We start from the raw sequence: 15,797 nt of genomic DNA, 5'->3' as shown, positions 1-15,797 counted from the left end.
CATTGCCACTTCCAGACTCTTCTTCTAAGGCAATCATTCAACCCATCCTTATTTGAAGGTCATACATTCCAAATTTATTAACCAATCAGTCATTTTTTTAAGTCATGTCTGACTCTTCATGACCCTGTTTTGGGTTTTCTTGGCATATACTGGAATAGTCTGCCACTTTCTTCTTCAATTTGTTTTACAGATGAAGAACTGGGGACAACAGGGTTAAATGACTTGTCCAGGGTCACACAGCTAGCATGTGTCTGAGGCCAGATTAGAATTTAAGAAGATAAGTCTTCCTGACTCCAGGTCCAGCACTCTCTCTACTGTACCACCTTGCTTCCCCAATCAAGATTCAGGTGACTTATCTATCAACCTCCGAGACATTTTCTTTCTTCCCTTCTTAAAAGCTTCAGTGTCTGGATCACAGTCTTTCTGCACCCTAACTCATGCTTCCATTCTGGAAGATTTCAGCACACATGCTTATGTTCCCTCACTTACCCTAACTTGCAAGTTCCTTAATTTATTCAACTCTTGTGACTAACTCCCCCACTCCACTTCTGCTACATAAAGGGATAGTCATTCCCTTGATTACCCAAAACTGTTCCACTTCTACATTCAGAAACTTTAAGTGACCTTTTATCTGATAAGGTAAGCCAGGTGGTACAGTGGATAGAGTGCTGGGCTTGGAGTCAGGAAGACCTAAGTTCAAATATGATTTCAGATACTTCCCAGCTATGTGACTCTGGTCAAGTCATTTAACCTCCATTTGCTTCGGTTTCCTCAACAAAAAAATGGGAATAATAACAGCAACCTTTCTCCTGGGGTTGTTGTGAAGATCAAATGAGTTAAGTGAAATATTTGGCACAGTGCCTGGCACATAGCAAGCACCACATAAATGTTAGCTATTATTATGATGATGATAATGATCATATATATTTTATCTTTTTCATCCTATGGCTTACCCTCTGAATTATAGTTTCTCAACCCAAAGACTTCTTGACCTCTTTGTGGAATCTGACACTCCTGACTACCTCTCTTTCCTTGCTTTTGTGACTGCTTTTAGTTCTCTTCCTACATGTTTGAAAACTTGCCAGTCTCCTCTGCTCTATCTTCATCCACGCCATGCCTACTAACTATGGGTGCCCTTCAGTGCTGTACTAGGTTCTGTCTTTCCCCTCCATATTTTTTAACTTGATGATTTCATTAGCTCCCATGGGTTTAACTTGTCATCTCTACTGTAGATAATTCCCAAATCTAGTTATCCAAACCTAGTCTCTCTCCTGATAACCAATTACCTTTTGGACATTTTGGATGTAATATAGGATTCTCAAACCTAATATGCAAAAACAACAATAAATCCCACCTTATTATCTTTCCACCCAAATCCTTCCCTTTTCTGAACTTTTTTATTACTGTTAGTGGCATAGACTTCCAGTCAGGTTTGCAAATTTGGTATCATCTTCAACTTTCTCTCACTTATCTCATAGATCTAATAAATTAACAAATCTATTTTTTTCCCATTACAATGTCCCTCACTTATGTCCCCTTCTGTTTACTCACATAACCACTACACTACCTCGTTCAGGCCCTCATCACCTCTCACCTAGACCATCGGAATAGCTTTCTAATTAGACACTTTCTCTCAGTCCAGTTCCCTCCAATGTGTCCTCCAAATAGCTTCCAAAGTGATTTTCCTAAACTGTAGGTCTAATCAAGATACCCCACACCCCACTCAATAAACTCCAATGGCTCCTTATTACCTCCAGGATAAACTATAAGTTCTTCTATTTGGTATTTGAAGTTCTTCATATATTGCCCCCCATTATCTTTTGCGATTTTTAATATAATTATTCCTCTTAACACATAGAGTATTTATTTAGTACCTATTATGATTTTTAAAAGATAGTCCCTACCCTCAAAGAGCTTACATTCCAATGGGGGAAGACAACATGTTAAAGGTATTGGAAAGCATGAAGGTGGAAAAGTCCAGAGAGTCAGGAGTGGAGCTGGAAGAGAAAGTATGGATAGCCTGGGAACTTCCCAAAATGGTAACCTGGAACAGGAACTCACCAAAGGGGAAGAGGTAGGACTTGGGGGTGAGAAGGCTGTGGCTCAGAAAGGAAAAAGTATTTTGCAAGATTGAAAAGATGTTAACAGGCAGCTAGGTGGTGCAGTGGATAGAGCACCAGCCCGGAGTCAGGGACCTGAGCTCAAATCAGGCCTCCAACATTTGATGTTTACTAGCTGTGTGACCCTGGGCAAGTCATTTAACCCCAAATGCCTTGGGGGAAAAAGAAAGATGTTGAACAGTTCCTTTCCTAGTACAGCAATTAAGTAAATATTATGATTATGGAGTCTTTATCCAAGGGATATTTAGAAATGGCAAAATACAAATTTTTTTTTTGCCAAGATTCCTATTAAAGTCTCACTGAAGAGTAACAGTTTTCCCAAATTAAACATCTCAAAGAAATTTAGAGTCACTCATATTCAAGGTTTTTAACAACTAGGTAAAAATAATATATCACAGGGCTGCTAGGTGGCACAGTGGATAGAGAGGTGGGCCTAAAGTCAGGAAGACTCATCTTCCTAAGTTCAAATCAGGCTTCAGATACTTAATAGCTGTGTAACCCTGAGCAAGTCACTCAACCTGCTGGCCTCAGTTTCCTCAACTGTAAAATGGACTGGTAAAATAAATGACAAACCACTCAGTACCTTTTCCAAGAAAACCTCAAATGGGGTCATGAAGAGTCAGATACTACTGAAATGACTGATCAAAATTACATAACAAGTCCTTTAAAGCCTTCAAAGCGCTTTTTAAACACATGATCCCATTTATCTTCCAATGAGATGGTACTACAGTTATTTTAGTTACTTTTATTCCCATTTAACAGATGAGGAAATGGAGTCTCAGAGAGGTTTTTATGACTTGTCCATTGTGAGAAATCCAGTATCTGAGACAGGATCTGAATGTATGTCTTTCTGATTTCAAGTCCAGAACTCTATCCACTTTGTGGCTTTGAAGTAGCTTTGAAGCTGTCAGACATTCACACATTAAAAAGCAACACACACATACACACACACATACACACAGAGCAACATGATTACATGCCAAAGTGATACAGCACATTCATCACTTAATTATGATTGTTTTTAATTCTATTCAATTCAATAAAAAATTTGAGATACATGACAAAGTGATACAGCACATTTATCACTTAATTATGACTATTGTTTTTCAATTCTATTCAATTCAATAAAACTTTGAAACACAGTCCCAGCTCTTTTAGGGAAGGGTATTCCATTTATCAAAAGGTTATGGCATGTTATGCTATTGTCTATATATCACAATATACAAAATTAAATCATTCAGCAAGAAAAAAGTTTAGAAAATAAACTAAAAATTTATCCAATATAGAAATTGCCTCTCGAAGATGGTGGAGTAGAAGCACGACCTTCCCGCGGCTCCGGCTTCCACCTTCCCCAATCCATGTAAAAAGGGGACTCTAAACAAACTTTGGAGCTGCAGAACCAACAAAATGACACAGAGAAGCTAACCTCCTGCTAAGGATAGCCCGGCAGGCTGGCAGGAATCGGCTAGCACAGCTCTCTGGGAGCTGAGCCCAGCCCCACTCGGAGGCTTTAGCCCCAGGGTGGGCCTGACCAGCCGCCTGCCAGAGGGACTCCAGATCAGCAGCAGCTGTGGCCGTTTCCAGATTTATCAATACATAGATGCGAAGGACAAGGTGAGAGGCCAGTGCAGTGTGGACTTTGGGACCCAGTAAGTGGGAGTGCGTGGCTTCTACCCCCGGGGCGAGAAACCGCTGAGATGCCAGCACAGCCAGCCAGCGCCACATGGCGGCTTCAGCTCCTGGCCTGCAGAGTGTAGGGGGACCAAGCACCAGTCTGAGGGGTAATCGCTCTTGCTTTAACCTGCTTGGATCTGGATTGCAGTCTAGGGTGGAGGTCTTGCCAGAGTGTGTGGAGACCTCAGAGAGGGCACACATCTAATACCTCCGGCAACTGAGAAAACCCCAGTGTTTGGGACGAAAACTCCCCTGTCTGGTGGCAGAGTCCTACTGTGGCAAAAAGCCCAAAAGTCAAATAATTGAGTGGCAAAATGAGCAGGCAAAGGAAGCAAAGCAGACAGAAGATTCCAACGTTACAATCCTATTTTGGGGACAAGAGGGAGCAAGGCATGGAACAGGAGGAAAACAGTCAAGTCAGAACTCCTGCACCAAAAGCTTCAAAGGAAAATACAAGCTGGTTACAGGCCATAGAGGACCTTAAGAAGCAGATAAGAGAAGTGGAGGAAAAATTGGGAAGAGAAATGAGAACAATGCAAGAAAATTATGAAATGAGAGTCAACAGCCTGACTGAAGAAAATAATACCTTAAAAAACAGACTGACTCAAATGGCAAAGGAGGCTCAAAAAGGCAACGAAGAGAAGAATGCCTTAAAAAGTCAAATTTGCCAGATGGAAAAAGAATCTCAAAAGCTCAATGAGGAGAATCATTGCTTCAAAATTAGATTGGAGCAAATGGAAACTAATGACTTTATGAGAAATCGAGATGCTGTTAAACAGATCCAAACAAATGAAAGAATAGAAGGCAATGTGAAATATCTCATGGGAAAAACCACTGACCTGGAAAATAGATCCAGGAGAGATAACTTAAAAATTATTGGACTACCTGAAAGTCATGACCAAAGTAAGAACCTAGAAAGCATCCTCCAGGAAGTTCTCAAAGAAAACTGCCCTGATGTTTTAGTACCAGAGGGCAAAATAGAGGTTGAAAGAATCTACTGATTACCTCCTGAAAAAGACCCCAAAAAGAAAACTCCTAGGAATATTATAGCCAGGTTCCGGAATTCCCAGATTAAGGAGAGAATATTACAAGCAGCCAGGAAGAAACAATTTGAATATTGTGGAAACACAATCAGAATAACCCAGGATCTGGCAGCTTCTACATGAGGGAGCGAAGGGCTTGGAATGTGATATTCCGGAGGTCAAGGGAGCTGGGACTAAAACCAAGAGTCACCTACCCAGCAAAACTGAGTATCATGTTTCAGGGGAAAATTTGGTCATTCAGTGGAATAGAAGACTTTCAAGCATTGTTGCTGAAAAAACCAGAGTTGAATAGAACTTTCAGATGCAAGAAGAGAAGCATGAGAAGGTAAACAGGGAAAAGAAATCATAAGGAACTTATCAAAGTTGAACTATTAACATTCCTACATGGAAAAAAAAATAATTGTAATTTATGAAACTTTTCTCAGTAGTGGAAGGGATTAGAAATATATATATATATATATGAGGGTATATGGGCATATGAATACATATGCGAATGTGGGTATATATGTTTACAGGTATACATAGATAGAGGGCACAGGACCAATTTAACAGGAACGGATGATACTTAAAAGGTAAAATTAAGAGGTGAGAGGAATATAATGAGAGGAGATGGGGAGAGACAGATTGGGGCAAACTATCTCATACAGAAGAGGCAAGGGAAAATGGTTACAATGGAGGGGAAGAATAGGAAGGCAAAAAGGAATGGGTCAACCTTATTCCCATTGAATCTGGCTTGAGGAGGGAGTGAAATGCACACTAAATAGGGGATCTCACCCTCCAGAAGAATAGGGGGGGAAGGGGATGAGAGGGGGGATGATGGAAGGGAGGGCAGGCTGGGGGGTAGGGAAGTTGGAAGCACCCACTTTTGAAAAGGGACAGGATCAAAGTAGAGAATAGAACAAGTGGGAGGTGGGATAGGAGGGGGGGGAAATATAGTTGGTCTTTTACAGTATATCTACTACGTTATTGTTTTGCATTAGCTGCACATGTACAACCTATACTGAACTGCTTGTCTTCCCAGTGGGGGTGGGTGGCAGGAGAGGAAGGGAATGAATCTGGAATTGAAAGTTTTAAAATCAAATATTCAAAAATATATATATGTGTATATATATATATACTATTATTAATACCATCTTACACGTAATTAAGAAATAAGATATACAGGCACTGAGGAATAGAGATCCAATGGAAAAGTCGAAACGGGTATGGGAGAAAATATGGGAGAGAGCAGATTGGAGGTGGGGATATCCTGTGGGACTGCTGTTTTGGGGGGATGGGTGGGGGGAAAATGGGGAGAAAATTTGTAACTCAAAATCTGGTGGAAACGAATGATGTAAATCAGAAGTTAATAAAGCATTAAAAAAAAAGACAAAAAAGACATCAGATGATGGATGAAAAAAATTTTTTAAAAATTGCCTCTCATCAGAGACTACCTTTCTGTACAGAGCATATGTTCCTTTAAGAGCAGAGGCAGGGAGAACAGTGTTCTAAGTAAAACTACATGCACAGAATATGCTTCACTGTATGTAGTACTTATGAGTAACATATAAACTTCTAGACATCAACCACCAGATAAAAAATGTAAGCCACTCCCTCTATAGTCAGATGAAATTACAAAAGTCTCTTGTTATGCCAGCATCTTATGTAAATAAGATAATTTTATGATATGGATAAAACCATAGGCCTATGAATCAGATTCACTTTGCTTCACTGCTTTTTAAAGGCACTCCCTCCCCCTTTCAGTTTTTTAATTAGAAGAGGGGATAGGACAGTTGTCGGGGGAGCAACTGGAAACAGTGATGCCAAAAAAGGGAGAGGGGGAAGCATTGTAATATTAAAAAAAATGTAACATTCTTTTTTTTAATTTCATTTTCAAATTCTCTCCCTCCCCGCAACCTCTCCCTTACCCTTAATATAATGAAAAAACCTTAATATAATGAAAAGGTAAGCAATATAATGCTCATTATATATGTTAACATATTTCCATATTAGCCATATAGAACATTTTTTTAAGTGCATAGAAAAGAAAAGAATTTTAGAAGGAAGTACAGACAAGCAGGACAAATTTGAAAGTAATATTGTATTTATTACATATTTTGAAAAAATAAGCAAAGCAGAATCACAGAATGAACAAAGGAAATGTGAGATGTACAAATTTAGACATCTCCACTCCAAATGTGCTCTACCTGAGGTAGAGACTTCCAAGTTCATAATGGTGTGATCAGCCACAGCTGGACAAACTGTACCTGGACTCCAGCACAGTGATGTCATTTTGGTCCTCTGATGCTGTAGCACAGGTATGATCCAGGTATTGTGCTAAGAGCTAGGGATACAAAGATTGTGGACAAAAAGAAATCTCTGCTCTCAAGGAGTACATAGCACAATGGAAGAAACAATATACAAAGAGCTACATATAAACAAGGGAAGATACAAAAATTAAAGGAAACTAGGAAAGGCCTTTTGCAGGACAATGGACTTTAGCTGAGATTTGAAGGAAGGAAATTAGGAGGCAGATATGACAACGGAGAGTTCCAGGGCTGGGAAACAGCAAATGAAAATGTGCAGCATTGGGAGATGGAATATCCTTATTTGAGAACAGCCAAAGTGTCAAAATCTACAGGTATCCAAATGTATATTCAGTCAGTGCTATTTGGTACTCTATTGTCCACTGGGCAGTTGCTTGGCCTGTTGTCAGACTGCTCAGGGTCAAAAGAATAGTTTCTAATACTGTGTTAAAATTGTACCTTGTTTTAGTCCCCCTAATCACTCCTTTTCTAGTCAGTATTATAAGTTTATAGGTAGCCAGTATAAAGGGGCAACAGCAGGAAATAAGATAGTAAAAGGGGAACCTGGAAGTCATGCACAAACTATAACAAAGATCAAAGGAGCATAATTTACAAAGTATATCATATATTAACTAAAATTCACACTCTGGTAATATGTGCTGAATGAGGGGAAGCCATCCAGGCTTTGCTGTCAGGGTTCTACTTCTACGATATGTGAATTCCAGACAAATTCCAGACCATGACAGTGCCAGGCCAGAAGAGCATCAAAAGTGTTGATAACTTTGAGATGACGTGGCCACATTAATTTTCAAGTTTTACTGATAACTTTGAGGTGATTTGGATATGTTAATGAAAAAACCCCAAGATTAGTTCATTAGTTCAAAGTTCATTCGTTAATGAACTAGCCCCAAGTCTGTTACCCCTAAAACCCTATAAAAATGAAATCTCAAACTCCTACCCCCTATCCCTAGTACTGTTCCCTTCTTCATCAAGTCCACGCTCCCAACTATAATCCATGGTTATGAGAATGCCTATATACCTCAAGCTGCCTGCTTTCCTTTACCATCCCATTCCCTGTCAAGCTGTCTGCCTCTGTACTCCTTTAGCCTTTATGAGCTTTTTGCCCCCATGCCCTCTGTGCTTAATTAAACCGTGGTTGCAACCCACTGCCAGCTGTGGTCTTTCCAGGCGAGTACCCAAAGAACTGGGTATACATGCCCCCCATTTCATAATTAATTATCATTTCAAATATTTTCAAATCAGACTCCTAAGAGTGCAAGTATCTCAAAGCATGAGGGTAGACAGAGCCCCAGGGGTGAAAGGAGGAATTTACAGTTTTAACTGTAGCTATTTTAATATTGCTCTCCACTCAAGGGTCTTAGAGCACTACAATCCAGGAGGAAAAATCAAGGAATACTGTATAAATTTTATTTGTAAAAAAAAAAAAAAAGTATTTTTGCTCCCCCTTCCCTTCTCTAATTTAGTTTTTCCCATCTCAGATCATGGAATTCTCACTTTGTCCCCAACTGGGCCATCTCAGTAAGACATATGGTTAAAGAACTTCTGTTTATTTCTCTTTCAATAAAGCTACTGATATCAATTAAAATGGATTTTATATATTTAGAAAAGAATTAAAAAACAAAAACAAAAACAAAAAAACCCAGGGCAGCTAGGTGGTGCAGTGAATAGAGCACTGGCCCTGGAGTCAGGAGGGCCAGAGTTCAGATCTGACCTCAGACACTTAACACTTACTAGCCATGTGACCTTGGGCAAGTCACTTAACCCCAATTGCCCTGCCCTCCCCCCTCCAAACAACAACAACAACAACAAAAAAAAAAAAAAAGAAAAGGATTTTTATATGTTATATTCTATATCTAAGTTTTGGTTTTGAGACTGTCTTCAGGTGGTGCAATGGATAGTGTTATACCTTGAGTCTAGAAGACCTGAGCTCAAATCCTCTCAGATGCTTACTATGTTTGACCAAGGGTGAGTAACTTAACCTCATTCAGCCTCAGATTCCTCATCTGCAAAATGGAGACAATATTAGCACCTGCCTCACAAGGCTGTTATGAAGAAAAATGAGATATTAGTGTTCTATAATCCTTAAAGCACTATATAAATGTTATAGCTTTTATTCAGAAATGAAATTTCTTTTTTTTTTTTGCCTTTTGGAGGGAAATTGGGGTTAAGTAACTTGCCCAAGGTTACATGGCTAGTTTGTGTGTGTGTGTGGGGGGGGGGGTGTTAAGTGTCTGAGCCGGAACCGAACTCGGGTCCTCCTGACCCCGGAGGCAGTGCTTTACTCACTGTGCCACCTAGCTGCCCCAAGAAATGAAATTTCTAAGGAAAAAATAATATAAAATCATTCCAACTGAAAATAGATATACTTGGGAATTACAAATGCATGTATATTTTACATTTATATTACAAATTTTTACATCTATCTATCATTAGCACATTACATATCTTTACAGGAATTCATTCGTCCTTATTCTCCTATCAGATGATAAACCCCTTGGAGTGTTGCAGTGGATAGGGCACTGGGCCTTATGTCAAGGTGACCCGAGTTCACATGCAATCCCCAACACTTACTAGCTGTTCAGCTCTGGGCAGGTCACTTAACTTCTTTTTCCCTCAGTTTCTCATCTGTAAAATGAGGATACCAATCTCCCAAGGTTTTTTGTGACGATCAAATGAGATAATAATTGTAAAATACTTAGCACAGTGCCTGGCACATAATAAGCTCTATATAAAAGTTAGCAATTGTTATTATGGGAACAATGTCTAATACTTCTTCCCTAATTTGCCATAGCATGTGGTACTGTGCTCTGAGGGTACTCAATAAGTGTTTATGACACAATGGATTTTAAAAGTTAACAATGTCCAGAAAAGAACTGTTAGAAACTTGGGTTGTTTTGTTTTTTAAAACTACATGTATTTTACCTAACAATTTAATGTGCATGTGGGAACAGAAATCAAGAAAGTCTACCATTACTAACATTTTCTATCTAACAATGAACACAGAATACAAAAAACAAACCTGTGTTTGTATTTTTTCCTCTCTGTGTAAATTTTATACTACTGCAGTTGGTACCAATATTAATGGCCGACATTTATATACTACTTTTAGATTACAAACAACTTAACATGCTTATATTAGCTAATCTTCACAACAACCTAATATGGTAGTTAGTACAAATATTACTATCCTTCTAGAGATGAAGAATTGGAGGCTCAGGCAAGTTAAGTCATTGGTCCCACACCACCCAAAAAATGGTGAAACTGGGATTCAAATCAGGTCTTTGGACTTCAAGTCCAGGGCTCTTTCCACTCTCCACCATATTGAAAGATTTACTAAACAATAAATATTGTCACTACTAATCATGAAGCCTTGATCCACCTCTGTATTTTATCTCTTGTCTAGGCTTAGGGTTAGACAAGCTGTTGACTGACTGCTATTCTACACTTCAACTTCCTGTTATCTTTTTCCTTATTAAAATTCCCCACCCCCTCTACTTCATTCATTCCCTTTTGCCCCACATGCATGGAGCTGGAACTTAATCCTGCTCTAACACACAGAACACCAAATCCTTCAATAATAACCTACTTTATACTACTTTACCTAATCCTTACAATCAAGGTAATTAGAGAGAAAAGGGACTTTGAGGTCATCTATTTTTACTGAAGAAGCCTTAACAGATTAAGTAACTTGCCCTAAAGTTACACAATTATCTAGTAGAAGCCAAATCAGCTCTAGACCTTTGATCTATTAGGACATATATTCCAAAGTTGGTGATACAGATACCACCCCCATGCTGGAAGGATGAGGGGGAGAGGTAGTAGCCTCAGGTACAAATGGGGGGGGGGTTGAATTAAAACAGAGGAGTGGTGGAATCATAAGGAAAAAAAGAGAGGACAAGAAAATTTTGAAAAACTGCTCATGCTTCCTCTGTTGTGTAAGAGTTTACGTAATACTGATTACATTATTTTCCAAACAAACACATAAAATGCAAATCAGTAGTCAAGTCCTAAGGCAGATCTTAATAAGCAAGTGTTAGCAGTCCAGTATGTAGCACGTAAGTCCAGCATGCGTGGACAAGGATATGTGTCATGTAATGATTTGTTTACAATATGATACTCTAAGGTTACATAATGCAATGTTGCATCATTAAAAGTGCAATAAAAACCTACAAATTTACAATAAATTATTACATTTAAGATGTGTCATTTTAGAAAAACTTATTTTTTTAATGATAAAATTTTTTTAAAAAAGTTAAAGGGTTAAAGAAAGCAGATTTCCAGGGGGGTGAATAATTTTTTTTTCAAACAGGGCAGTAGGTCAAATAACTTTAGGACCTCTGTATTAGGGTTAATTATGTTAAAGGTACATAGTATGATTCATACTCAACTAGTATTATTTGTGGAAGATTATTTTAATAATAATAATTTATATTCATATGGTGCTTTACAATTGGCAAAGTGCTTTAAATATATTATTTCATTCCAACCTTACAAGAACCAGCTTTTCTTATTCCCATTTTGCAGGTGAGAAACTTGAGGGTTAGAGAGGTTAAGTGACCTTCATTGGGTTACAAAGCTATTAACTGTCAGAGGCCAGAGCATGAGAATCTGTATAGTCAGGTTTCATGAATATTCTCTAAAATTAATTAATTAAATATTAATAGCTTTGCCTGTTCAAAGCAACATTAAATACTTCCAAAGGAGTGACAACTGGATAGAGAGTGAAGGAAATGGAACTAGAAACTAGAAGGATTAGATGAAAAAAATTTAGCCTGGAAAAGAGTTGGGGTGGGGAGACACAGAAGCAGTCTTAAGGATTTATAAAGGGTTATCATGTGGAAGAGAAACCAGCAGAACTATAACTAGTAATTTCTGGGCTTGAGGCAATCAGCACAAATATCTTGAAATCTACTGTTGGAGGAAAAGATGGGAGTGGGTGGAGACTTCCATCATGATCCCGAAGGTTGCAGTTAAGAATGCCTGACAGAGTAGGCTAACTCTAAAAGAATTCATCAAAAGTGTGACTCACAAATGGAGATCAGCTCCAGCCTTAACTTATTATTTTTGGTAAAGTCAGTTGTTTCCATTCTGCTGAAGGGATAGTAAATGGTCCCAGGATAAAGCACCATCCCAAACTCTGGGTCATATATTCCTCACCCTCTTACCTCCACCCCCCCTTCTTCCCACCACTCACCCATTTCCCCTTTCTTCCCATGGCTCAAGGAAACAGATGTGCTCTGCTTGGACCTAGAAGAAGTAACTAGGAGCAATATGTGGAAGTTATTACTACATCACACATCAGTTTGATTTAAAGAAAAATCTTTCCGACAATTACATTACAGAATTATAGACTAAGAGCAGGGAGGGACCTTAGAAGGCATTTAGTTCAATTTCCTCATTTAACTGATGAAGAAATTGAAGCCAAGAGAATGAGGATTTGAACCCAGGTCTTCCAAACTCAAAGTCCAGCTCTATAGCCAATATATCATGCTGCCACTGTATAAAATTATACATCCACATATAAAAGCAAAGTGGAATAGTGTAGTGGCATAGTATATATGTATTTATGCATGAATGCACATAGGCATACACACACAGAACAGGTTGTAGTGGCTACCAAGCTGGTCTTGGAGGCTGGAAAAGTGGAATGGGCAGAATGGAGTTAGACAGAATTAAATCTTAATAAGATATAAAAAAAAAAAAACTTCTCAGAATTAGATCAAAGGGTCATAAACTTGGAGCTGGAAGGGATTGCAGGGAGAATCTAGTTCAACAGCTTCATTTTACTGAGGCTGGCTGAGGCCAGGTTAAGTCACTTGCTGCTTTGGGTCACACACTACTGTCAGAGGAAGGATTGGAACCTAGATTTTCCAAACTCCATGTTTAATAATCGTAACTGGTCACTCTCTGCTGCTAGGCAATCTTTCTATACCTGACTTTTTATTCACTCACTATCCCACTCTTCACAGTGGTTCTTCCAAACCTTTTTATCCTTCCTCCAACCTCCCATTGCTCCTCTTGACCAACTCTCGCAGCCGAGAAACATGCTTCACCATGAGTGCCCACTTCCTCATTCCAAGTCTCTCATATACCTTCTATCACTACCTCTTCCTTCACCAGTCTCACAGAAAGGAGTGGCCCTACTCCTTACAAAGATTAACCCTATTCCATCCTGTCTGCTCCAACACACTGCCCCCTCTATGACCCCCAACTTATCACTTATTTTTGCCAAACCTCTTAGGAAGACAGTCTACAATAAGTGCCTCTACTTTCTCTCTTTTCACTTTCTTCTTAACCCTTTACAATCTGACTTCCAACCTCATCATTCCACCAAAACTTCTCTCTCCAAAGTTACAAAGGATCTCAACTGCCAAATCCAGTGGGCTCTTCTCAAGCCTCATTCTTGATCTTTCTGCAGCCTTTGATACCCTGTCCTCCTTGAAATTTTCTCTAGGTTTTTGGGACACCACTTGCTTCTAGTTTTCCTTTGACCTATATGACCATTCTTCTTTTCTTCCTCTATATTACTTCACCTAGTGATCTTATCATTTCCCATGGATTTAATTATCTCTATACCAATGATTCTCAAATCTATCCATTCTGCCTTAACCTAACCTCCAATCTAACCTACCTTTCCAGCATCATCTCACATTACTCTCCATACATTTTATGGTTTAAACTGGCTTCCTTTTTTTTTTTCTCATATATGACACTTCCCTCATATTCACCCGTTCCCCACACCTTGAACCCACTCTCTCTTTATCTCTGTCTTTTGGAACCCCCAAGTTTACTTTCGAGCTTCAATGGCAACTGCATGAGGCCTTTTTTGAATTCCCTAGCACCCCTCACTCTCAATTCCCTACCTATTCTCACCTCCATCCCTACCTCCAATCTCACATATCTAAATCCCTTTCAATAGCATCTTCCCTGTCCCTCTTGCATTATACTCGACTCCTCACTATCTCTCAGCCACTCATATTCAATCTGTAGCCAAGAGCGGTACATTTTACCTTTGCAACACCTGTCCAATGTGCTTCCTTCTCTCCTCTGATACTGCCACCACTCTAGTGCAAGCCTCTATCACCTCATGGCTGAATTATTTTGCAACATGTTCGTGGGTCCGCCTCCCCCAAGTCTCTCCCCACTCAAACCTATATTGTATTCAGCTGCCAGTGATTTCCCTAAATCGTGGGTCTGACCACATCACCTCTTACACACACAAATGTACAATTATGTACATACATACTATAATTACATAACAAATAATATGTGTATGTATGTGTGTATATATACATATATACACACATGCATATACATGCATACATATCATCCACACATACATTTGGGCCCAGAAGACCTGAATTCAAATTCAGCCTCAGAGTCTAAAGAGCTGTGTGACTCTGAGCAAGTCACTTAACCCGTTTGTCTCCGTTTCCTCATCGGTAAAACGGACACAACCGCATCCCAGGGCTGTCGAGGAGTATCAAATAAGGTAACATTTACAAAGCGCTTAGCACAGTGCCCGGCACACAGTCAGCGCTATATAAATGTTAGCTATCACAGCGAGGCGTGGGGCGCGCTGAGTGACCAGAACCGGACGAAGAGTTGAGTCTGAATCCTCCGTTTCAGACTTAAAAGCCATGCCGTCCCGGACAGGTTACTTAACCTCTCTCAGCCTCAATTTCCTCCTCCTCAAAAGGAAGGGATTGTGCGAGATGCTCTTCCAGCTCTCGACCCAGGACCCTGCTTTTCGTTCTGGGTTACCTTGGGAAGTAGCACGGCTCCCCTGGTTCTGGTGGTCTGGCTGCGCGCCCCCCTGTTGGGAAGGCAGCACAGGGCATTGCTTTTCACTTAAGGTCGCAGACGCCCCGTCCATCTGGAGCCGGGGGAGGGGGCGCGAGACAGTCGGAGGGAGAGAGGGGCAGACGGATGACCGCACGTTCTGTCTCCTCGGGACTGGTATCCGGGTCGCCGCCGCCTTCTCTGCTGTCCCAGCAGTCACTGGAGCCTCGGGCACCCACAAGGAGCTTTTCTCCTAGCCCCCTGGACCGTCCGCCCGCCCACGCTCGGGGCCCCGCGGTGGGCCGCCCCGCGGGCTCCTCCAACCAGGAAGCGCAGCGCCATCCCCGCCCCTCGCCGCTAGGGCCACCCCACTTCGGAGGCCCGTCGGGGCTTACCTTCCGCTTTAGACCCGCCCTCCCAACGCCTTCTCTCCGCCTCCCTCCACAAACTTCCGCCGACCTCCCGCAGGAAGTCCCGCCTTTCTGGTGGCCTTGGAATTGGCTTCGTAAGTGGTAGGGTTTTATTTGCCACATAAAAGTAGGTGGAGAAGCCAGGAGACTGATATGGGGAGGGAGAGTATCCCAAGCTGCAGACTACCAGAGAAAATGCCTGGAGCCTAGACGTGAAATGGCTTGTTTATGGAACAGCAACAGGGGCCAGGGGTTACTGATCAAGGAAAACCTGTTGGGGAGTAAAGCAATGATGGGGTGCAGGGCCCCAGATAAGATCGTGTCTCTGGAGGCTTCCCAGTTTCTCAATAGGCCCTGCCTTGTACGAAAACTTGTTCTTGTTGCAGAACACATTCTCCTCGAAGAACAGACACAGGGGTGCCTGGCCCAAGGATTTTTGTATCTGGTTGGCCTGAGGACCCT

The 15,797-nt window shown here is 40.6% G+C and overlaps 1 protein-coding gene across 2 annotated transcripts in view; it reads right to left on the bottom strand.

The window, feature by feature from the left end:
* ECHDC1 (ethylmalonyl-CoA decarboxylase 1) overlaps window positions 1-15,473 on the bottom strand; it is a 61,602-nt gene extending 46,129 nt beyond the window's left edge. The window contains exon 1 of one of the 2 annotated variants that reach the window (XM_069077450.1): window positions 15,321-15,473. Coding sequence is in view for 1 of the 2 variants with exons in the window: in XM_069077449.1 (XP_068933550.1) it covers window positions 14,908-15,019 (112 nt within the window). In the remaining variant the exon portion in view is untranslated. Of the gene's footprint in view, window positions 1-14,907; window positions 15,271-15,320 lie in introns of those variants that run through there. The other variant, XM_069077449.1, reaches the window with a different exon arrangement.
* Between the last annotated feature and the right edge of the window lie 324 nt (window positions 15,474-15,797).

The sequence above is a fragment of the Petaurus breviceps genome, unplaced genomic scaffold (assembly GCF_028583685.1).
Source record: "Petaurus breviceps papuanus isolate PSGF00001 unplaced genomic scaffold, PetGlider_PUasm1.0 90977, whole genome shotgun sequence".
Classification (NCBI taxonomy): Eukaryota; Metazoa; Chordata; class Mammalia; order Diprotodontia; family Petauridae; genus Petaurus; species Petaurus breviceps.
The sequence above is the reverse complement of the archived record's forward strand: the minus strand, read 5'-3'. Positions and strand labels throughout refer to the sequence as shown.